General features: G+C 41.5%; 1 protein-coding gene across 2 annotated transcripts in view; it reads left to right on the top strand.

Annotated features, from left to right (window-relative positions):
* The first annotated feature begins 351 nt into the window (after positions 1–351).
* The window catches only part of MAP3K5 (mitogen-activated protein kinase kinase kinase 5), a 176,890-nt gene continuing 151,693 nt past the window's right edge, over positions 352–25,548 (top strand). Inside the window, exon 1 of one of the 2 annotated variants that reach the window (XM_024551895.3) lies at positions 352–1,227. In XM_024551895.3, the coding sequence (XP_024407663.2) occupies positions 792–1,227 (436 nt within the window). In that variant the 5' untranslated portion in view covers positions 352–791. The remainder of the gene's footprint in view (positions 1,228–25,548) is intronic. The other variant, XM_053914076.1, reaches the window with a different exon arrangement.

Here is a 25,548-nt window from a genome sequence, read left to right as displayed (position 1 = left end):
GATGGGGTTGTGGTCTGGGAGTCGCGGCGCGATCAGTGTCGTCCGGGCTCCAGCTTCCCATCAGCGCCCTCCTCCGGGGCGGGCCCTGACGCTCTGTGCCGCGACGAGTGGGCGGCCGGCAGCTCGTAGCACACGGGGCGGGCGGCTGCTGCGAACGCCGAGACTCCAGCGGTGAGGCTGGTGCTGGAACTAAGCAGTTGCAGCCATCGAAAAAAAAGGAGGCCAGGAAACTAGGAAGATACAGAGCGGATGAAGGGGAGCTGCCGCCGAAGAGGGAGGCGGATCCGTGCCGGGACGCAGCCCGGGGAGCCTGCCTGCCGGTGAGATGCTGGCCAGGTAGCTCGCCACCCAGAGGGCGCTCTTTCTGGCCCCTCCCCAAACGCAGGGCGCGGAAGGAGCTGCGGACGCGCGGCGGCTGTCTGGGACGTTCCTCGCCCCGAGCGCGGCGCCCTAGAGCTGCGCCGCCGAGCAGGCTTGCGAGTCGTCTTGCCCGTCCGCCAGCGAAAGGAAGCGCTGTCTCTGCCGCTCGACCCGCTTCTCCACCCCTCGTACTTTACTCCCTGGAGCGGGCGAGCAGCGCGGCCACGGAGGCGCCGAGGAGGGGCGAGACGCCGCCGGGTAGCGGCGTCCCTTTGGAAGAAAGGGCGCCCGAGAGGAGGCGTCGGCGCGGCGCGGAGGGCGCGACGCGCGATGGCAGCTGCTTAGCCCGGCGCGCGCGGAGCAGCCCGGAGCTGTGGCTGCCCAGACGGTGCGGCTGGGCGGGGGACGCCGCCGCGACCCGCCCGGGAAGGATGAGCACGGAGGCTGGCGAGGGCATCACTTTCTCCGTGCCACCCTTAGCCCCCTCGGTCCTCAGCGCCTTCGCCGAGGGCGGCGTTTGCCGGACGGGAGGAGCGGCGGCCGACGGCGAGGAGAGTCAGCCGCCGCCGCCGGGCAGCTTCTGGAATGTGGACAGTGCCGCTGCCCCTGGCACTGGCTGTCCGGCTGCCCCCTCCGGGAGCAGCGCCGCTCGTTGCCGGGGCAACTCTGGTGGCGGAGGCGGCCGACGGACCACAGTGGCTTATGTGATCAACGAAGAGAGCCAGGGGCAGCTGGTGGTGGCCGAGAGCGAGGCCCTGCAGAGCCTGCGGGAGGCGTGCGAGACGGTGGGCGCCACACTGGAGACGCTCCATTTTGGGAAACTGGACTTTGGGGAGACCACGGTGTTGGACCGTTTTTACAATGCAGGTGCGTAGGTAACTCATGTATCCTCCACAGTCAGGGGCCCCTGCGGAGGAGGAAAGGTACGTTTTGGTGGGAGGGTGCGGGGGTAGCGGGCGTGCTTCCTACTTAATTACTTCTTGCCCCACCGTAGGGGTAGCGAGCGGAGCTGCGCGACTGCTGCTGGCGCTCGCGGCTCCTGGGAAAAAGTGGTTGCGGGTGCTGGAGCCCGTGTGTAGTGTGCGGGAGACCGACCGACTCACCCGCCGGCCCGCGCTGGAGCCCTGGGGCCGGGGTGGTCCTCACAGACAACTTCTGTTCATCAGCCGTGCTCGATACTTGTCCCAAGCAGCCGTTTTCCATTCAGTGTCTTGGTTTCTCTTCTGTTTAGGTTGGGCCCACATCGTCCTTCTACGAGTGTATCTACCTGTGACCGTTTTAGATGACGTTCTCATTTTTTCCTGTGTAGTTTTGGGAGTGCAGAAACCATGACTTACGCCACGAAGCCAGCTGCAGCAGTGTATCTATATAAATTTGCGTGTCGTGTCATGATCTTCCCAAGTCATTTTACGTAAACAAGTTTAGTGGCTTCAATTTCCCATCTCTTATCAGTTTGTACTCTCAAGTAATTACTTCCAAGAGTAATAGTTCCTTGTCACATACACTAAACTTGCGAGGTATCGTAGGATTTCCGTGAAAGAACTAGGGTCTGTTTTTATTACCCCATAAAACCACGATGGGCTGGAAAGTGTGTAATTTAACATCGCTTAAAACGCTGATATGCTATCTTGATAACTAAGACTAAATTGGCCATTAAAGTGATTACTAGCATAGTCCCTGAAAAAATGAGGGTGTTTTCAATCTATCACAGATTTTGGTGTTACTGCAGGTGTAGTGACTGAAGCAGTTAGCTGTGTGTTAGCAAATACTGAACGTAATGTTGTTGAAATTAACTTTCAGTACTCTGTGCGACCAATGTTGAGAATATTTATTTACTTTTTAAGTGTGGGCAGAAAATTTGATTTAATGATTGTTTCAGACAATAAGGTTCTTGCATTTGTGATCACATAAAAGGTTTTATATTCCAATTTTGTTTTCAGTTCTCATTTTCTTCAGTTTCTTCAAAACACCTGAAGTAGGTTTGTGTCAGTTTTGGAATTCAGCCAGAGCTGACTATTTTAAGAACAAGAAGAACTTTATGTTAAGGAAGTCAGACTAAATAAACTGGGACTTTCTGGTTCTGTTTTTTTTTTTTTTTTTTTTTTTACAGTCTTGGCCGGTCTTCATAAATGAACATGAGTATAATATAGTGTGAGTTGGTTCTTTGGGTGGCTTGCTATAAAAATTGCACGAACATAACTTTTCTAGAAATTACAGCACTCTTATTTTGGGATTATAATTTGGCAGAAGCTTCAAAGAACTGAGAGATATGTGAGGGAAACACCCAACCAAATAGCTTATTTTTACTATACCTATAGATTGGGTATTTTTTATATGGCTCTATTAAAGAATCTTAAACTGTGAACTAATTTGAAGGTTTTCTAGCAAGGCTGACTTACTGTTTATTCTTCAGATATTGTCTCTGGAAAAGGGAGACAGGAAGATTAGAAGGGACCTGACGATTGGACTATATCTCATTTAATCCTCCCGACAAGCCTGTGAAGGAAGTACCTTCTTAAATGTTCTCCTTAGGTGAGAAGACCAAAGGATCCATAACCAGCTCCAAGATTCACATAGCAACTGGTCAATGCCAGATTCCACTTCTGGTGGCTAACTCTGAAGAGCATGCTTTACCCTTGCTGTCTCCATTTAGCTGGGGTGATTTACTCTCAGAGTCAAGGGAGGCTCTCTACCTTGAAATCGTGTGACAGGGAGCTGACAGGAACCTAATGAGCCATTTAGGTGCCCTGTGCAATAGTGGGGAGACTCTCTAGAAAGTCCAGTGTTGGTAGGCCATCTCTGTCCCATTCCACTGCACAGGCCCCAGCTTAACCGCTGTTTATGTGAGTGACCTGGACTTTGAGCCTTCTCATTCAGAATGAAGATGGGACAGAGTGAAGATAGGAATCAGTTTTGTTCAAACCCTTTGTTTTTCTAAACTGAGGGTTGCTGAGTTTGATGGAAGTTGGAACTTTTGTTCTGATTTCTAAAAGAGTGAATGTCCATTTTCCACCAGGATTCGGCAGAGTTTTCTGTGAAGGTGCCAGATGGTAAATATTTTATACTTTGCAGGAGGTCTGTCTCACAGCTATTCAACTCTGCTGTTGTTATGCAAGGGCAGCCATAAAGAATGCCTAAACAACTGGTTGTGGCTGTGGTCCAATAAAACTTTATTAATGGACACTGAAATTGGAACTTTAGACGTTTCACAAAATACTGTTCTTTTTTATTCCTCCCCCCACCATCATTAAAAAAATATAAAAGCCATTCTTAGCTTGTAAGTTGTGAAAAAACGGGCCTGGCAGGATTTTGGTCCCTGGGATGGGCTGACGTTTGCAGTACATCCACCACCTCCATTTGAAAGCTGAATTATGATGATATAGTGGAAGAGCGCTGCCCTGCAGCTTAGATATGAGTTTCCCCCCTTGCTCTGCTTTGAACCATGTAATTATGAGCAAGGCTCTTCATCTCCAAAAGGCTTTTAAAATTGACTAGGGATGGAAGTGGAGGATTGAACTAAATTACTGATTCCCTCATTTAATCCTATAAGTTTGCAAAGGCAAGGCAGCATGGTATGAGCATTGGAATAGGAGTTCAAGATTTGGATTCTGGTCCTTGGTTCTTTTCTGATTGGGAGCAAGTCATTTAAAATCTCAGAAAAGAGCTGAAGGGTTTCTGAGATTCCCTTCAGCTTTCAAATTCTGTACTTTAAAATTATAACATTATTAATACAAAATGAATTATTTCAGTCCATAGACTTATATATACCATATTCCTGGCCCCAAGGAGTTGAGAGTTGGTAGGGAGGGGAGATTGAAAGCCTGGCTGTAATGGGGCCTCAGAGAAGGTCCACCGAGAATGCCTTGGGCTCCCAGAAACAGATACTGGAATTAGACCTGTGGGTGCAATGGGTTCACTGGGTTCAGAGGTGACTCGAACTGAGATGGAAAGGTAAGCAAGGACAACTTAATGAGGGCTTAACATTTAAAAGGAATGTTGGTGTTCAAAAAACCCAACTTAATGGAATGAATAAGTTACAGCTTGCCTACATTTTCACAGGCGTCTTCTATCTATGTGTACTGGTATCATTTTAAAGAATAGATTGCCATTAAAGGTTTTTATTGATTTTCCCTGTGTGATCAATAAACTATAATCTAGTTTGGTTATTAACTACATTTGTCATTCTCACTTTCATTCCTTTGCTGAGGGGAAACTAATGTTCTATTAAAGCTTTTATGAAAATATATTTGTATATACAAGACTATTGCTCAGATTGCAATGCCAAGCTAGCATTCCAGCCCCCTGCATTGTAGTTAGAAAAACTATGAAAGCTGAGAGATGTCAGTGATACAGATATTACTGATACAGAGCTGCTCCATTCAGGCACACAGAACCTCCCATCCCACAACTGGCAGGGTCTCATAACAATTTTTTAATGAACATCAGTTCTTAGAAGTATAGCTAGAATAGGCTTTATTATTCCCCCATCTTGCTTATAAGAAAATGAAACCAGAAGTGGTTATATTCACTCACGCAGGTTAAATGATTTAGGGTTGCTGCTTGGAACCAGGAGCACATTTTGCCTCAGAAACAGTATTATCCATGGTGGTTAGATTCTGGGACTAGCCTGGAAGAAGCCATGCTAACTCAGTGGACGTGAAGTGTGAAACCCATTCACTCTTTCAAACCTTGAGGAAAATTATGTTACTGAAACCTAAAACTGGGACTTGATACCTGTGCTTTGTTAGAATTAGTAACTTTTGCTTTCACCTACCTTCTGGTAGCGTCTTGGCCAGGAACCTCACTTTGGATTGGTAGAGATGAGGGGCTGTAGTGAGGTCTAGGACAAAGGAAGGATTGGCATGACCTGAGAAAAAGGCTAGCATTTTGCATACAGTAAATGTATGGGAAAACTCATTATTATTTTCTCCCCGTTTCGCCACAGGGGAGTCAGCCTATCATGCCAATCAGCTGAGCAGTGTTTGAGCACCTCTGGCCTAATCTGCCTCCCGGCCCCTTCCCGCCTCTCAGTGTTGCTGCCTCAGGGAAGCAACAAGCCTTAGCAAAGTTATCAAAACAGTGGACGTGGACAAACTCATAAGGGAGAAGTATGGTTAGGAAGGGATTAGAAAACATACCTCAGTGGTGCCCTGCACATGAGTTGTCTCTGGCCTTTTGACTTTTTGCTGGCACGCCCTTGCCCACCCTCTGTGAACCCAAAGCGCTGTGCTTCCTTTTGCTTTCTGGAAGACAAAATTATAATTTGCCAAAAAGAGCTGTACCAGAAAATTGGAATAAAGCAAAACTAAATGGAAAACTCCAGAGGACACAAGTAAGTTTGTTTTTAGAACATCCATTTCGTACCCTAAATACTCAACTGCAGATTGTCGTGACTGGCCCCGGTTCCCAGGCTCCTGGCATCCTGGTTTCTTTCCTCAACTCGGTCGCCTGTGGTCTGCTTAAGGCATTCATCAGCTGGTAGTTCAAGTTGGTTCCACTGGTAGGTGAAGCCTAATTATAAGTGCACAGTATGGCCTTGTTTTACCTGTGACCTTGGCTGCTGCCAGCCTTTGGGAGTTCTCTGTTACAGGTCAGTTCCTGTCTCGTGACTTCAGGGACTGTCCCCTGCTTCCTGTTTTGGAGGCCTGGTTAGAGGCCCATTCAGTTCCTGCTTCTGGTTTGCAGGATAAAATTGGGTCACAGCTTTTTTTGTGGAGGAATGAGAGATTGACAAGCACAAAGCCCAGTGAATGTGTAAGTGTCCATCAACAGGTCCCAGCTATTTGCTTTCCAAGTAAGTTGCCCAGGTAGTCTCTTCAAACACCATCCTATTCCACATGAGACAAGATGAGAGTTGAGCATGGTAAATGAAGTCGGAGTAGACAGTTATTGGAATCCACAGCTATCTGGATATCAGGAAGAAATCAGAAACCCACATCCTGAGGAAGGGTATATATGATTTTTGTTCAATTGTTGTAAATGCCTTTATCTTTTATTTTCTTAATGTAGATTTATGAAGTTGCTCTGACATAAATTTAGCAAGTGACCATAAATTAATAGGACAAGCTGAACATTTGGTAATTGAATTGGTAACTAAGTTTGTTCTTCTCAAAATCTTCTTGAAAATAGCTTTGCCATTCCATAATTTGGATGGGGAAACTGGCTGTACTTAAGAAAGATACCCTTATTTTCAAGGAGTAAAATTAGTATTGCAAAAAATAGGAAAGCAAAACAAAATTATAAATTATTTAAAAATCCACTGTTTATTTAACACATTGGATTTTTTTAGTTGCTTTAATATATTGCCTTTTCTCTTTAATATAATATATTGACTAAACATGTTGATCAAAATATGTGCCAAATTACTAGAAAGGGAGTAAGGGTATGAGACAAAGCTGATTTTTTTAAAGATTTGTCTTAAAAAATAATTTTAAAGTGAGTATTTAACATCTAGTGCATTTTATTTTGTAACATCTCTTTTTCCCTAAGGAAAACATAAAACTAGAAGATGCACAGCCCAGGCTACGTTGTGGTAATTTTCTTAGGGGAGGCAGAGGGAAAATGTAAACGTTAACAGCATCTCCTACTGAAAAGCATAACAGAGCAGACCTGTGTAATAAATGCCACAGAAGTTGTACAGGGTAATAGTAAACATTCCATTACAAGCAAACCTTTTCTGGTATAGTATGTAATCAACAATGAGGAAAAAGCAACTGCTTTTGGTAAATGATTCATACAGGAAGGAAGTTATCCTTTATACAGCGAGTCTCTAAAAATGGTTGTAACCAATTTTATCAGTTTTTTTCCAACACTTTTAGTCTCTTCTAAGAACTCTTAAGAAACAGAAACATGGGGAGAGCTGCCCTAGTGAGTGTCAGGCCATCTGTTCATTGACTCCAAACCTTATAAGGCCAAGTGTTTGCCTAAGCCAGAGAATTTTCGTCCTCCTTGAAAAATCTTGGTTACTGCTATTTCTTACTTAAAAATTGTCCAACGAGAATAAATAAACCCAGGGTATTACATGTCACATATTCCTTAACGTCACATTCAAGATTTCTAATATGTTTATTGCAACAAATGCTGTCTTAGACCTGAGGCGGCAGGGTCAGCAGTGAGATTCCTTCCGTCTAGGGGCCATGGCTTTTACCTCCAGCTAGGCCTTCCCCAGTTTTTAGTTTGGTCACACCGGGGTGCAGGTGGTTTCGTGCAGCTGTATATATTAGAACGATAGTATAAATGTATGTTCTGCGCAGTACTCCTTTGCTCATCTTATTACCTCCATACAATAAGTAGATGTGCCCATGCAATAGTTATCTGTATTTGACAGTTAAGAAAACTCCTCCTTGGAGAGGGTATGTGACTTGGCCAGAATAAATCAAGTGGTTGAGTAGGAGTCCAACTTAGGTCTTCTGACTTCCAAATGATTCCTGTGTTTTCCCCACCATACCACTCTTTCCACTTGCAGTGAGAAAGATTTTGAAGAGCACATGCTGTCCGAGAGGATAACATCTTGGTCCACGTATCATTATTATGAGGAAGAGTCATGGGGATGACACTTAAGTTTTGGTGCCCTCTTGCTAACAAATTTCAGTGACTTCTTATGAACAGACTTGGAAAATAATCCATCAACGAACTGACTTTGTCATTTCTCTGTCACCACCAAAGAGGGAGCCTATAGCCTAGATTGAGTCCTGATTAGTTACCAGTTGCTTGGCCTGGAGCTGTAAATTGAGCTTCCTCCACGCAAGCCTTTGGCTATTTTCTTTCTGGCCAAGGTAGTAGGATGGACCGCCAAGTGACAGACCAGCCCTTCTCTGGAGTGAGCCAGAGAGCTGAGTTGACAACAAAGTCTGGGGACACTTCTTTTCCATGGGTCCTTGAGAAATTTTGCCTCCTGAGTCTCATTCACTTTCCCCCAGTGTTAGAGCATATGCCCAGTAATTCAGTTCAATAAGCACTTACACATTGTCTGTGACGCTCCTTCCACTATGATAGGTGCACGAAAGAACGACAAAAGAGAAGCTGGTATAAATCTACAAGATAATAGGGGCTTTTAACGTATCTATTTCCATGGGAGAAATTGATGCTAAGTAAGAAGTCAGGAGGAACTACCTGTACTCCCCCATTTATCCCCACCCAACTAATTCTTTAAAACTTTTTTTTCAATTTGAGGTATGAAGCATTTCAATTATAAAGGAAGTACATAAAATAATATATAACACTCATGCATTCACCACCTAAATATAATAACTTAAACATTTTCACATTTGTTTCACTTCTCTTGTTTATAGAAATAATTCTGGACAAAGCTAAAAGCCCCTTTCTGCTGCATTAACTTGTCTTCCTTGGAAACTGTTCCTTCATCAAAATTATAATTTTCAAAAATCTAAAATTATGGACCTCTATAAACATAAATGTCAAAAATTCAATTTAATTAACTATTATTTAATGAGAAAACCACTAAAATATTAAAATTGGTTTAAAGGAGAATTTGAAGAGCCGATATATACATGTATATAACCAGGAATGCTGAAATAAATTTGCTAAGTGCTGCAGAACTGACTGATGCCTGTAAGACAATACTGTAAATATAGATGTTGGAGTCATCTTTTCTACAGTGGGGATTGTATCTCTACCAGACAATATTCATTTGCGTTGCTGTGGACAACAATTACTTGCATTGCTGTGAGTTTTGCACAACTTAATGTTCATCCCAACAGCATTATAAAATGGTCATCACTAGGACATCCTTTTAAAATCAGGTAGCTCTCAGAGGATGTGCTAACACAGAGCCCAGCCCCAATACCCACTATTCTCTTTTGCCCAGTTCCAAGTCTTTGACGACTTTTCTTTACAGTTAGTGATTCTCAGCAGGCTCTTTGCTTGTGTGTTTCTCAAGTGCTGTTACCTGACCTGATTTTAAAGGGCCTCTTTTCTTTTCTCAGCTACTCTACCATCCAGAGCTGGTATCACCTTGAGAGGGTCCCCTAGTAACTTGTTTTAACCAGTTATCCTAATCATGATTGTTTCGGGTCAGAAAACATGTACGAATTGGATATTAGGATGTCGGTCACCTAGGTTTTGGATGTGAAAAGAGGTACAAGCCACCTACTAGAACTAAGGTGCACATCTTTTTAAAATCAGATAGTTCCCAGAGGCGGATTGGCCAGATCCAAGTCAGAAATATGCCAGTGGGATGCTTGTGGTGTCCACAAACTCAACTTCATTTTTATGCTAGGAAATCATCATCATTATTAATGGGAACTTCAGTAGGAGACTGCTCCAAACAGGCTTATCCTTTTTATATTATAGGGGGCTGGCAAATTGCTGTGAAATTCAACGTGCCAAATAGTGTATTATTTTGGTCTTGTAATTCAGGCAGGTCATACCCAAATGAACACCATGCATTACCTACCATGTGTTGTGTCACTGTCGTGCCTGATTTTGTTCAGCCTTTAGAACAGCTTTATGTGGCGGATAGCATCAGTAGATGAGTTTTACCTATGGGGAAACTGTGACCCTGCAAGGATTATCAACATTCTGAGTCACATGGCTGCATGGGCTGGAGTCAACTTTTGATCCTAAAATTGTCTGATTTCATAATTTGTTCATTTTAGCTGTGCTCTCCTGTCTCCCAGAAAGAAATTTTCTGTTTGAAAGCATTTAAATTGTCATTAATACTAGGATTGCAGTCTTATCAGTAGATGTTTGTTAACTACTTAGAATATTTCTAAGGCCTGTACAAATTGAGTGGTTTCTGCTTATTATGATGTTGTAGCCTACACATTGAGTTCAACAGTTTAATAAATAATTATTGGGAACTGCCATGTGTGTGAGTAGTGATTAAATAACAAATTCAAGGGAATTTTTTAAGGACTTCATAATGTAGGTGATTTAATTGAACTGTCCAGTTGAGAACATTTATTATTGCTGTAAAAGATGTGCAAATACATTGAAAATAAAAATCTTACACACTTATAAATGCATTAGGCTCCCCATTTTATTTTTATATGAAATTAGCATCATATTGAAAACTAAATAAAATTACAGATTTTATAAAGTTCTTTAAGCTCTTTTATAAATTTTGATAAGATCTCAATTTGAATTTCAAAGGAGTATTATAATTCCTAATGAAGAAGAATTTTTTTACTGACTCTTGTGAAAACACATGGCATTATGGCCTAAGACTTGGAAACATATATTGTTTTTATAGTAGTACCATTTGATCTGTATTTAAATTCTCTTTCATTAATCTTTTTAGTTTGTTAAAAAAATCTAGACTGTTTTAGATAACTGAAATATGCCAACAATGTAATTTCTTTTTTTCTTTTTAGTTACATTTTATTGATTATACTATTACATTTGTCCCCCTTTGCCTGCCCCATCCAACATCCCCCAATCCCTTGGGCAGTCCCCCCACTATTGTTCATGTGCATGGGTTCTGGGCTACTCCATTTCCTGTACTATACTTTACAGCCCATATAGGTATTCTATAACTACCTATTTGTACTTCTTAATCCCCTCACCTCTTCACCGATTCCCCCACAGCCCCCTTCCATCTGGCACCCATCAAAATGCTCTCCATGTCCATAATTCTCTGTTCTTGTTTGCTTAGTTTGTTTTTAGATTCAATTGTCGGTAGGTATGTATTGCCATTTTATTTTTCATAGTTTTGATCTTTTTCTTAAATAATTCCTTTTAACATTTCATACAGTAATGGTTTGGTGATGATGAACTCCTTTAGTTTTTTTCTTGTCTGGGAATCTCTTTATTTGCCCTTCGATTCTAAATGATATCTTTGCTGGGTGGAGCAGTCTTGGCTGTAGGTCCCTGTTTTTCATGATTTTGAATATTTCTTGCCAATCCCTTCTAGCCTGCAAAGTTTCTTTTGAGAAATTAGCTGCCAGTTTTATGGGACCCCCCCCCCATAGGTAACTTACTGCTTTTCTTTTGCTGCTTTTAAAATTCTCTCTTTATCTTTAACCTTTAACATTTTAATTATGATGTGTCTTGGAGTGGGCCTCTTTATATCCATCTTGTTTGGGACTCTCTGTGCTTCCTGGATTTGCATGTCTATTTTCTTCATCAAATTAGGGAAGTTTTTCTTTTCATTATTTTTTCAAATAGATTTGCAATTTCTTGCTCTTCCTCTTTTCCTTTTGGCATCCCTATGATGTGAATGTTGGAATACTTGAAGTTGTCCTGGAGGCTGATTACACTATCCTCATTTTTTTGGATTGTTTTTAATTCTTGTTCTGAATGGTGGTTTTTTGCTTCCTTATGTTCCAGATCATTGATTTGATTCTTGATTTCAACCACTCTATTGTTAGTTTTCTGTCAATTGTTCTTTGTTTTAGTCAGTGTATTCTTCATTTCTGACTGGATCCTTTTTATGCTGTTGAGATCTTCACTAAGTTCCTTGAACATTTTTATAACCAGTGTTTTGATCTCTGGGTCTAATAGATTGCTTATCTCCATTTTGCGTAGTTCTTTTTCTGGAGTTTTGATCTGTTCTTTCATTTGGGCCATATTTCTTTGTCTTCTCATTTTGGCAGTCTCCCTGTGTATGTTTCTATGTATTAAGGAGAGCTACTATGACTCCCTTTCTTGGTAGCATGGTCTTAGGTAGTAATTGTCCTACAGGGTCCAGTGGCACAGCCTCCCATTTCACCCAAGCAGGGTGCTTGAGTTCTGCCTTCTGTGTGGGTTAAGTACACCCTCCTGTTGTAGTTGAGCCTTGATTGTAGTTGACGGATCAGTGGGAGGGGTTTGCCCAGTCTAGTCAGCCTCAAGGACTGGCTGTGAACACTTACTACCAGCCTCCGCTCTCTGTGGAGTATCAGCTGTGTGGGGGCAGGGTGGTTGTGCTCCAGCATGGTCTCTAGCTGTCCAGAGGCCCTGGGGTTTCCCAGGTGGTGTGGGCCAAGTTCAGCCCCTGCTTGTGTTTTGCCCAGTGTCACTCTGCTTGAGCTATAAAGCATTTGAGATGGCTGCTACTTGCTTTAGGCTTGAAACCAAGCTGTGAATTTAGGCTGGCTACTGCTTGTGCCATGCCTGAGGACACTTAGCAAGTGGTACAAGGGTTGAGTCTCACTGAGGTTGGCTGTTGCTTGTTTGAGAGGATTTAGGAAGCTGTGAAGCATGAACCAAGACTAGCCATTTGATTAAAAAGCTGCTTGGGTGGACATGTAAGTTGGGTGGGATGGAGTCTCTGGGGATCTCCAGGGAGGAGTAAACATTGTTAGCCAGGTTGATGGAGTCTCAGATATGGCACCAGCCTGCCAGCTCTGTGGCTCTGTTGGGGGAGGGTTCAAAAAAGGGACAATGAATGGCCTTTGCCCGCCTTTCTGTCCCCCGGCTCTCACTTTGATGCCATACGCTTCAGCTTCTCCCTCTATGCCACTGGTGCCGCTCAAACTGCTATTCTGTTGCTGGAGCTCAGAGGGAGTGAGTATGAATAAGTTCCTGCATGGGTTCTTTAAGAGGAACTGCTTGGGACTCGAGAAGTTTCTTCCACCGACTCAATCCCTGTTGGTTTTTGCAGCCAGAAGTTGTGGGGACTTACCTTCCTGGTATTGGAACCCTGGGCTGGGGTTCCTGGTGTGGGGCTGGGACTCCTTGCTCCCGAGATGTTCCTCCTGAATTTTCATCTACCAGCCCATTCCATGTTTCTGCCCCTCCTACCAGTCGGGATGGTTGTGGTTTCTTTAATTCCGTAGTTGTCAGACTTCCATTCAACTCAATTTCTGATGGTTCTGAGTGATGGTAGTTCTGTATTTTGGTTGTAACTTTGATGTGGTTGTGTAATGTGGTGAGCCGTGTTTACCTATGCCACCATCTTGACCGGAAGTTCTTGTAATTTTATCTTTGTATTCTTTAGGCCTATAGTCCATAATTGTGTTGCTTGCTTTTTGCTGATGCTTGGAGTGTATGGTCCTTGGTTGACAGCAAACAGTCCCCCCGAATGCCAAGTTATTGAATGTCTAAGCCAGAATGGGAATGGTAAACAAACAAAATTCTATTTAGATAATGGAATCTAGATGGCCGGTATGCATTAGATACATCATAGATGCGGAATCATATCTGTATTATGGTATACGCAAATGAAGTTGAAATGTGGGCTACCTTTGAAGCTTCTAAGCAACACTTATGAATTATACTTCCTAATATGTCTACTTATTTTGAGTCATATATATTTTTTGATGTACATCAGCTCTACCAAAATAATTTCTAGATTTTTAGATTTGGTCTTGGGGTACTAGTTTTGGCTGACTCCAGTAAAAATTCAGATATTCATAATCTGGACAGTAAGCTTTTAGTTTTTCAAAATTAAATTCTGGTCATTTTCCAAGAGATGCACACTGGCCCGGTGTTCACTGTTTATATATTAGCAGAGTAAGAAAAGGTTTTTATGCAGTTAGGCAATCTAGAGGGTCAGGGACTCTAACTTTAAAACTTAATGTCTCTCTTAGTGTGTGTGTGTTGAAAAGCACAGTTGGGGTATAAGTGGCTTAGCGTGACCTAGTGAAATTAGAGAACAGTGTTGCAGCTTGCACGTGAGTTATGACAAGAATGGTTGGCTTGACTTTTCTTGCCAAGCAACTTAGTGCTGCCAATATTTTATGTGCTTAAATTACACTTGGGTGTTGGTAAATCTGAAATAAAATTGGAAAGGAAATGCTAGCCTAGACTCTTAAAAGAGTCGAAGACTTTCCTTTCTTTATAGAATCACTAGTGTAGAAAATTCATTTAATCATTAAATATAACACATGACTGGACCACCCAAGGACTGATCCTGCTGTGTTTATTAGAATGAACATCGACCTTCAGGTCTGCGTTCTTTGTTTCCAAAGTCTGAGATTTGTTTCCAAAGTCTGAAGTTAAGAGCTGTCAGCAGTATGAAATCTTTGTACAGTCATTTATGTTTTTGACTTAACATGTAAGTTCTAGGAGTGTTTTGTTAGTGTCTACTAGACCATTTAGCATGTATTCAAATGAGTGGCATACCTGTGTCATAGGGGTTACTTTTGATTAATTTATGTTACACCGAACTATAGGTAAAAAAGTTCATGAACATAGTATGAGGTCTGTCTGGAAAAAGTCCAGCCATTGTTAATATAAGGAGAATGGTTTGCGCGATACCCATGCAATGTGGCAGCCAAGGAGAGTGGACTGGAATGCGCATGCGTGAACAATGACAACTTTACTGGTCAGTGGGGGGTGGTAGGCACTATTGAGTGAGCATGTGTACTATGTAGCTGTCACATTCAAAATGACTGAGCAAGTACAGTAACGGATCTGCATCAGATTTCACACTAAGCTTGAACATTCCTCCGTGTAAACTATTCAGATGGTTCAGGAGGCCACAGCTATGAGCAACTGGTGATGGGCAGTTTCATCCTGACAGCACACCCACTCGTGTATCACGTCTCGTGCAGAGAGTTTTGGTGAAACATCAAATCACCCAGGGGACTCAGCCCCTCTACAGCCCAGATTTGGCGCTCTGTGACTTCTGGCTTTTCCCAGAACTAAAATCAGCTTTGAAAGGGAAGAGATCAGGCTGTCAATGAGATTCAGGAAAATACGACAGGGCAGCTGATGGCGATTGGGAGAACTGTGTGGGGTTCCAGGATACCTACTTTGAAGGGGACTGAGGCATACATCATTGTCCTATGTACATTGTTTCCTGTATCTTCAATAAATGTCTCTCTCTTTCATATTACACGGCTGGATACCTTCTGGACAGACCTCGTATGTTTACAAAGTTCACTTTTTAAGTTTTTTTTTAATAAAGAAATGAGTTAGATGCAAAGACATACTAATTAAGAAGGCAAATTGTAGGAGCATTTAAAAGCTGCTAATGTGTGTAAATATTCATTAGTGTTCATTAATGAAAAGTTAGGGAATGGCTTGCCTAGATTCATGGGATGTTTAAAAGTTCAGACAGAATCCTTTGTTCTTGATTCTTTGTTTCAGGCAACAGAAGGCAGACAAAAGGCAGAAAACTCCCAGCAAGAATTTGTAGGTGACAGAGCTTTAAGTAACCTTCATGGAGTTTTATGATTATATTTATAACTGGCATTACCTGTGGCTCATTTGATGCCCATTTATGAAATCTTTGAGCAGGTAAAGCCTTGATATCCTAAGAATGACTTTTTTCTACTTCAGCCAAATTTCTTCACACTTGGAAACAAAATTAAGATATTGCTGTGTCTCCCTGGTTTTCCTCCAACAATAAGACACATATTTTTACTGCTTGGTAAAAGGTAATACGTAATGGAACAGTGCTGCCTCACAATTTCCAAACTTCATGGAGCTCAGGAGTCTGCATTTAGTTAGGTTGTATTAAAGAAGCAGGTTTCATCTTGTTAAATATATAGTGAATGTTCTTCTTGATGGATAATCTCTTGATTATCCAGGATTGTAGCTGCTTCTCATTACCTATTCTCATTGATTTTAAATCTGGAATAGCCCAAGAAGAGCCACACTCCATCCTCAAGTGGTCCCAGAAGCAAGTGAGCTGTTAACACAAAAGCTCTTGCCTTCTGTATTGTGAGTTGGGAATTTTGAGGCAAAACTGTACTATGGCATTTATATATTTCTTAACTTTGCCAGACCACTGCTGTTTCATAGGTTTGTGCTTTTCTCTGAAAATAACGTCAGCCATATTGGAATAATTTTGCAAAGGCAGATGTGAAGCAACCAGTATTTTTTTTGCAAATTGTATTTCTTGGGGTTTGTTCTTTTTGGTTTATTTATCAGGACAGTAAGAGTAGGTCACCTAAACAGAGTTCTGTGCAGAGCATAAGCCACACTTAATTGAAGAAGATTTTCTGAGAGCATTAAAGGAGAAATGGACTGTGATTGGAGACTCCTCACCCGCTTTCAGTTTGTGATTATCTGGTCTTCATGCTGAAAGCTCAGTTTATGGCTCGGACTGGCTTACAACCCTCTGATGACTTTATATTTAGTCTGTGAGAATTACTTTTTCAAGACTTGTAGTTGTCCCCTTCAGTCACAGAAGACAGTATTGCCTAACTTTTGAGCCGTAATGTATACCTAATATGTGATCACTAGGAAATTTTTTCCTGAATCCAGCGTGTTAGAGTTATTTATAAGCTTAAGTTGAGCATTCTTTTTTCATTAAAGCCAAGAATAATCATGTAACTATTTGTCTATTTTTGTTCTGTCTTTAAGATGTGTGTAATTTTTTTATTGCATGTTTCTGTTAGTCACCTCTTTCAGCTATTACATCTTAAAATAATCCTTTAAAAGCTATTAAATAAATCTCTATTTGTTTTAAGATTCAGTTTTTCGATGCATACTTTCTTTGGGGGATATAAAAAAAAGCTTTTGCTCCATGAATCTTGCATCATATGTGAAGTGACTAGGAAGGAACAACTGAAAAGTGAAGTCCAGTGTTAGAGGATATTGACAAATCCTTTATTAGAAGGGTCTGACATACAAGGGCCAGTTTTAGGTACTTTAAGGGATTGTTAAAATGTAATTTAATGTCTCTTTTCCTTGTCTGTCTTGTTTATCTGGTATCTATAATAACTGATTTAGTGCTTGCCACATAATAGGCACTTATACATGTTGATGGACTGAATGTATAAATATGGCACTTTCCCCTCCTGGTATTTTATTTTACTTTTATTTTTTATTTTTCAATTATAGTTGGCCTTAAATACTAGTTTCAGGTATACAGCGTAGTGGTTAGACACTTATGAGGGGGGGACCCCAAAGAGCCAGAATTATCTTCTGCAGGGCAGGCCCCTTGTAATACAGGCTTCCCCTACTAGATGAGTGTTCTAGGAACCCATCTGTATCAGCGCACCATCTGGCACTGTTGTGAGAGGCTGCATTCAGCTTCAGTGAGTTTTTTTTTTTGAAGACTCTTTTAACACATTCGCCCATTTCATAATGGGTGGTTTACGAGCACACCTGCACACTGCTCTGAGTGTTCAGCAGTTTTTAACCAAAAACAGCATGACCCCTGTGCCCCACGCTCCCTATTCACCCAGTCTTGCCCAAGAGACGTTTTTTTGTTGTTTCCCCAGATGAAAAAAGTCCTCAAAGGGAAACATTTTGTTGATGTGGAAGAGATGGAACAAAAAACAGAAGTACTAATAGGCATCAAAATCAACAAGTTCAAAAATTGTTTTGAGCAGTGGAAAGTCTTGATAGGTGTGTTGCATCAAATAGAGAGTACTTTGAAGGTGACTGAAGTTTAAACATGTAAGAATAAATACACAATTTTTTAATTAAATAAATTCCAATTTTTGGAGGTCCCCCTTTGTATTATGCAGAAAAGTGAGATTGTTGTCTTTTTTAAAGCTATGCAAACTAGGCAGCATCCAAGACTCCCCCATCTCAGCCTTGGGAATGGACAGAATTTGTCATTTTTATCCTCTAGCTGTGCAGAGGGCAAGGCAGTGAAGGAGTAGGGCCACAGAGAGGGCTGGGTAGTAGCAATGGTCGTTGGCCAAGAGACCTCTGGAGGCTGGGAGAAGGGAAGGAGGAATCGCCTTCCCCCAGGGCCAAATGCAGATTTGAGCCTGTGGTTCATGGACTGGTTTAATCTGCAGGCAACCTGCCTATCCACGGAGGGGTTTGCAGCCAGCATAAAAGTTTCCAGAGCGATAAAGACAGAGTACATGAGGTACTCTCTCTTGTATAATTTTCCTTGGTGCTTCTCCCCCCCCCCCCCCCCCCCCGTTTAATTCTGTTAGTCTTTAGAGACTCAGCCAGAAGTTTACTTTCCTTTTTGTGTTTTCCCTGATCTAAGCCCCCACCTGCCTTATCCTCACACACCTCCTGTCTAATATCTGGTGTTGTCCATGGGAGGCTGAACCATGAGATGCCTGAGCCAAGCTCTCTCCCTGATGTTTGCCCACAGAACACCTGAGAGTCATGTGCAAACATCGGCAGACAGTTCTTGGCTGGGGATCCTATCAAATGCACTATTTATGCTTGGAAAAAGCATTGGTTCTACTCAGGGGACCAATGTTTCCAGCTTTAACTGAAGTCAGGAGCACTGTTCTTCTGTTTGCTCAGCCCGATACCTATTCCCTTCCCTATTTACTACTGTCACTTCCAGGTTTTCTCTGCCTGGGCCACTGGTATCAATTTTCTTCACTGAGTTTTGTCCCTTACTGACAGTATTTTCCTCAGCTAAAAGTAGAAACAAAAAGTACATGCATGACTTTTTTGAAGGTCATGGATTTTAAATTGGGAGAGGCTAAAGAATTCATTGTTAAATTATTTGGTTTCCTTTGTTTAACATTTTCTTGGTGAACAAAGACAGTGTAGTAATATTTACTTTTTCGCGGAATTGCAGGCTGAGCAAGTCTTCCCCAAATACATTCCTTATATCTGCCTTGATGCCCAAGAGGGCCATCTGGGGCTCAGCTTTCTTACCTTCCTTCTCCATCCCTTCTCCTTGGGATGAGTAGCTGCTAGTAAATGGTTTTCTAATCAATGCAGTTTCTTGCTTAGGGCTCCTGACCGGCTATAGGAGGAAACAACTTGTTAGCACAGCTTGCAGTCTGCTGAGCTTTGGCATCCAGCTGTCTCATTGGCAATCGCTTCTTACAAGCCCTGTGATTGGACCCAGACTCGAGGCTGCTTGCCTTTTCCCTAATAAGTCAACCTTGGGATCTCTCAGTTCTTGTGTGTAGATGCCATTCTACGTTTCTTTTTCCATTTTTCCCTTTCAAGGTCTATAGTTTTACTGTGATGATAGTTGCTGTCCGCAAGGATTTGGGAAATGGAACCGATTCTTCTAGGCTCCTTCATGCCTAGAATTAACTCCCTCATTTCCAGGGGAGCTCCCTTGCTTCCTCCTGGACAGCTCTGTGATCCTTCTCTCCTCAAAGTGTCCCCACCCAGGCCCTTGTAACTCCCTCCTCAGTCTGCCCACAGTGCCAGCTGCTTGCTTCTACTGCATTTGAATGGCTGACCTCCCTGCTGAGGCCGTTGGTTTTGTTAGTTAGATTAAGGTCTGTTTTCTTCATCTTTGTGTCCCCAGTGCTCATGTGTAATAGGTGCTGCATAAGTGTTTCTTGAATAAATAAATTTTAACAAATAATGCTATTAATTAAATTCCTTGAACATATGAAAATGACTCGATCATTTTTATAAACAATACCTCGTGTAAGAGGTTTATTCAGAAAATCTTTTGCCTTTTGTTCCAGTTGTTGCTTGTGGCCAAAAAGGAAAGCTAAGCAGTATGTAAAATGTCATGTGCCTTGAAATTTAATACAAGATTTACTAGTCTTGACTGCCTTTAAGTCCTCTATTGGTTTTGGAAGGAAAAAAAGTCTAGACTGGTGACAAATGTATATATTACTGACTGTTGACTATTCTTTGCTGCTTAGGCATGAGATTGCATGTTCTTGCCATCTTGTGGAAGCTGGAATGTTTTTTAAAATGCTGTTAAGACTCCTTCACAAGGTGACAGAGGACTAACTGAATAGTCTCTTGTGCATTCTATCCTGCTGTCCCCAGTGTCTGTCAGAGCAGAATTCAACAGTTAGTCAATGATGGTGGCCCCCTCTCCTGGCTCACTGCATTTGCTCGGCACTTTTAAATATATAAAAAACTACGTAAAACTTAAAAAACCTATTCCCTCCCTCAGTAAGTTAACATATGCATAAAAATGTTATTTTAGCTTATTTTCATTTCTGTTGTGTTGTGGACTTTTCCTGTGATTGTAGTAGATAGGATCTGTTCTTTGAAAATAGGGTATAGTTTTTGTATGAATAATTTTTTACTTGCCCAATTTTTACTTTATGTACAGTTTTAATATAAAGGCTATTTTAGGAAACTTTCTTCTTTAAATATCTTCTCAGGACCATATATTCTTTAGATACAGAGTGGATTTTTGTGTAGATCTTTGCCTGTTTTCACACGTTTGTGAATCAACTTCTTATTCATCTTTGCCTCTATTATTTATCCTAGTGGCTGGTGTATAATACTTACTCAATAAATATTTATTGAATGAAGGAGTAAATAAGGCTGTACAGAGTACAGTTTACTTTTAAAAACTGTACTTAACAAATGTTTGGCATATAGAAACAGGCGAAAACAGGATTCCTACTATGAATGTAAGATGTGCAAAACTCAAAACAGTTCTCAGAGGGACCCACAGTTTTAATCAAGGCAGAACACACTTAATCATAATTATTGATTATAAATTATTAAAATGTAAACAAAACCTTAACTCATGGATTTGCCAGGTGCTTCCTGGTAGTTTCTCTTCATTTTATTGATTTTTCTAAAGCTCATGTAAGGGAGGGATAAAAATAATTTGCTTCTAAAATCTAAAGGTCTGGATTGACTTCCCAAACTGCAAACATTTTTTGATATGTGCCAGTTGAAAATGGTTGAGAGGCTGGGTGGGGCCCGTGATTTTTTTGAAAAAATGGGAAACAAAAAGGTGTTATTGTTACTAGTTTGGAGTCTAATTCTGGTTCAGTTTTCATCATATGTAAAGTTGAAAGGCTTTTTAAAAATATCATAGGAACATTATAAAGAATGAAAATTAATCAAAATGAACAATTACAAGGCTTTATGTGATGATTTTCTACTAGTACTTTAAAATATTATGTAAGAATAAGCTTTTTATGGGCAAGGAAGCTTACTGTTAAATGCATGAAGATTATTTTTAAATTTTAATATGATATACTACCACTAATTTGCAATGTATTTAAGTGAAAGTAAAACGAAAATAGTATTTGCTCCTAAATTCCTAAAGAACCTAATGCACTAGAATATTTATACAAAAATCTTACATTGGGTGCCTGTATTAAAATAATCTTTAGTTATTTACACAAATACTATTACTTTAGTTCTAATGCTTTTATATAACACCACTTTACCACTTTGAATGGTTTTATTTTTGTTCTCTATTTTATATCTAAAATATATTCATATATTTCAAGATATGAAAAGAAATTTCAAAGCTCTATAAAATGAATTCTCTGATTAATATGTCCAGTGAACTTTTAATTTTTCTAATAGGTAAGCACAGTAGTAAAGGGGAACCTTGTTCATAATTAATGTATAAACATTTCACAAATCTTTGGTATTATCGGCTAGACAGACAGCTTTTTTAATAAAGTATTACATGTCAGTACTGAAACTGCTCCTTTTCCCTTATTTCTCCACACACCCACCCCTGCTTGTTTTTTCCTGTAAGTTATGTTGAAATTGAGGTGCTGTTGTAGTTGTATTTGGCTGAGTTCCTAAGGAATACCACACTCAGTCCTGCCTTGCAACTTATTTAGTTAAGAAGTCCCAGAGGGCCCTGGCTGGTGTGGCTCAGTTGATTGAGTGCTGGCCTGTGGACCGAAGGGTTGCTGGTTCAATCCCTGGTCAGGGCACATGCCTGGATTGCAGGCCAGGTCCCTGGTTGGGGGTGTGCGAGAGGCATCAGATCCATGCTTCACTTCCTCTCTTTCTCTCTCCTATCCACTCTCTCCAATAAAGAAATAAATAAAATCTTAGAAAGAAAAAGTCCCAGAGGTAGTTATGTAGTTAGAAAATGAAGTGAGGCAAAGCATCTCTTGATTATTACATGAGGCTCTGGCCCAAGATCCCAGTGTAAAACTGGTGAGCCAGGCTGGAGCCCTGGATTTTCTGCCCTGGGTGGCTCGAGCAGTCTAGAACCAAAGCAGGTCAAAGAGCCTTCCTGCCGGTTTCCACCACAGCACTGAAACCTGAGTTGCCTCAGGTCTTGCCACTGATTCAATGGAAGACCGCAACACACTGGAGAATCAGAAAGGAGCTTTGCTCTAAGGCGTTTCATGGAAGAGAAAGCCCACGTAGACACTTGAGAGTCTCTTGGAGGCATCTTGGAGTAACTCTTCCTGATGAAGTGGAAGAGAAAAAGGAGACTGTGTCCATGTGCTGGACCGTTAGCTCCCTTGAGCCTGACATTTCTCTGATAAAATTCTTGAAAGAGGGGTCTCTATTCTATAACTTAGGTTCTTCACCTAAGTTTTGCAGTCGTCTTTTTCCCATCACTCAGTGGAAACTCCTCTGATGGATCAGCAGGGACTTTGAGCATCAAGTAATAGAGCCTTTGGTCTTTACTCTCAACAGGAAGTACATAGGGCCGGCAGCTCCCTTTTTCTTGGCATATTGTTCTCATGTGGAGGGTACTTGGGATAAAAAGACGGTGCCTTAGTCCGTTCAGGCTGCTGTAATAGAATACCATAGACCGGGTGGCTTAAACAAAAACATTTATTACTCACAGTTCTGGAGGCTGTGAAGTCTAAGATTCAGTGTCTGTTAAGGGCCCGTTTCCTGGTTTATAGATGGTGGAAGGGGTGAAGGAGCTCTTTGGGGTATTCACGAGGGCTCCTTCCTTATGAACTAATCACCTCCCAAAGCCCCATCTTTAAATACTGTCACATCAGATATTAGGTTTCAACATAGGAATTTGGGGGGACATAAATATTCAGTCTGTAGTAGATGAGTTCATCATGGGCAGTACCCTTACGGAGCTTATAGTCTACTTGGAAAGACAGACATTTCAAAAGATCATCTCTGTGCACTCTGACTTAGCCATGCTGTTCAAATCCAGCTCCAGGAAAATGACTTCCAACTGTTTATTTTCATCCCATTCTTCCCTCCTTAGCTTCCTTTCCATAAATCCAACAATGCACTGGATGAACATCTCTCTCAATTTCAAATTTTAGGGTCATCGTGTTCCCTCTGAAAGCTGTGTCCCTTTGCTTATCAGTGGTAGCATTTTCTCTTCAGTCACCTGGACTAGAGACGTCAGTGTCATCCTTGATTCCTTGTTCCTTTTTCATCTGTTTGTCTAATGAGTGCCCTAGGCTGGCCCATATAAATACAGTAAGCCATATAGTCCCAGCTTTTGGGTGGGGCAGGATATGTGTGGGAGGGTTTATCCAAGGAGACAGTCATTGAAAAATATCTTTTTATCGATATAATTACAAGTTAAGTGCTCAAAGGAAAGTATAAAGGGCTGTGAGAGGGGGGCTGCCCTAGACTGAGGACCTAGGTGACAGGGTGAGGGGAGGGGGGCTTTGAGGCAGGGAAGGGCAGAACTGTGCTTAAGGATCTAGGAGGAAGCCAGGGATAGGGAGGAGGTAGATAAGGCTGAAGGGGGAGACTGGAGCAAATGAAGCAGAGCGTGAGAGACTAAAATTAAGGGTTTTCAACCTTTTCCTAAGGCATTAAAGGTTTTTTCCAGGTAGGAGAATGCCATTGTCAACATATACAAGACAGATGGCAAGACAGATGGAGAGAAATAAATGGACTCAACAGGAAGTAGGGTTAGGTGAACAATACAAAGAGAGTGAACAATACAAAACAAAAGAGAGTATTTGTGGAAGAGTGAATAAGCATTTTATGCGTACATTTTTTATCTGACCCAAGAATAATTAATGTTCATGTAATTTACTGAACATTATCGTTTAATATGATGCTTTGCTTTTTATAGTAATTTAACAAGATTATTAAAATGCTTTTTAATCTTTTTAGATTCAGGGAAAATAATATTTCTGTGGTGATGTTCCCTTGTTGCCACAGAATTTCTGTAACTTATAACCTGGGAAGGCCAAAAAAGATCCATACCCTGTACCATCCTATATACTGTACCCCAAGGCGTTCCCACCATCCCAGTGGTGATGACCTCCCCAGAGTGAACACAGTTGCTACCTAACTCTAGGTTTATCTAATTTCATGGGAAGAGAAGGTGGGAAGCTCTAGGGTTCACAGGGAAAAAAACAGTAAAGATCTCTGTTATTGTTTTAATGGGTTGATGACTCAGATTGACTTAAATATAGGTTTCCCACATAAGAAAAAGCACGCATATTTAAAAAGTAGATGTTCTTTTCTGTAGCATGTGTGAGTCCTGCAGTGTGTCTTAGAAGAATGTCGCTCAATAAGCAAATGGACAATAAACAAATAATGACTCCATGTTGAGATAAGTATCACGAAGAAAAATAAGACATCCCAGTGCAGAGGTAGGCTAGAGCTAGGGACATTAGATGGAGAGGCAAGAATTGGGAGGAGGTGGTACCAAAACAGGGCCTGAACGATGAGAATCTGGGAGGAGAGTGTTCCTGGTGGAGAGAGCAGAGCCTATGTTGTAAAACCCTGTGTTGTCACTGGAGCCCTTGAACCCCCAAACTGCGTCCTGACCTGTACCTCCCTTGCCTCCAGCCGCTGTCCCAGCCACACTGAACTTCTCCCCTTTCACAACTCTATGCCTTTGCATTATTTCCTCTGTCTCTAGTGCCCTTTCTCTTCTTCCTTGGGTGAGATCACACTTCAGAACCCAGCTGAGAGGTCATATATGACCCGGGTACCCACCCTCACACCTCCCAGTTTCTCCTCCCCACAAGAGCTGGTCTGTCTCACATCATGGCTTCCTCTGCACCATTCCTGTTTCTAATACAGGCCTTATCAATGTGAATTGCAATTGATTTATTTAAAACCTTCCTTCCTCTCTAGACTAAGTTTTTGAGAGCAGAGACTATGACTTAATCACCTCAGTAGCAGCAGTGCCTAAAACCATGCCTAGGACTTCAGAGATGCTAAATAATTGTGGAATGCTTGCATGAATGAGGGAGAGAGGGAAGGGGAGCTGGTGGGACAGAAGGAGGGAGAGCAGGAAAATGAGAGATGAAGAGAGGCAGGGCGTGAATGTACAAATCTTTCTTTGAAGGTATGAGGCTCACTGAGAAAAAGACCAACTAAAAGTAAATGAAGATGACTTTAATGCCAGATAATGTAAAATTATACCATAAACTCAGTCATCGGGATTCTATGGAGGCATAATCAAACCGAAGTTTCACCTTTATTTCTAGGGTGGTAACCTTCTGAAAGTAGGAGTGGCTTAGCTTTATTCTTTTAAGTCAATGTGTTTTTGATACTTTGAATGTTAAGTGGGTTAGATTACAAGAACGCAAGCCTAAAATCTAGTTTCTGTATAACCACATCCCTTCTTTAGCAGCCTGGGTTAGGAAACAAGACTTTGTGCCAGAGAACAAGAAACGTAATAATGTGCTGTCTTCTTCCCGAGCAGTGTTCACTGTTGTTCTAAGCCCGGGTCATATTTTTTAAACTTCATAAAACATTGCTGTCTGACTTGTGAGTGGGGTGGGGAAAGAGTGTTTAATTCAGCACCTGTGGGCTATAACTGCCAGC

The sequence above is a fragment of the Desmodus rotundus genome, chromosome 11 (assembly GCF_022682495.2).
Source record: "Desmodus rotundus isolate HL8 chromosome 11, HLdesRot8A.1, whole genome shotgun sequence".
Lineage (NCBI taxonomy): Eukaryota > Metazoa > Chordata > Mammalia > Chiroptera > Phyllostomidae > Desmodus > Desmodus rotundus.
The sequence above is the reverse complement of the archived record's forward strand: the minus strand, read 5'-3'. Positions and strand labels throughout refer to the sequence as shown.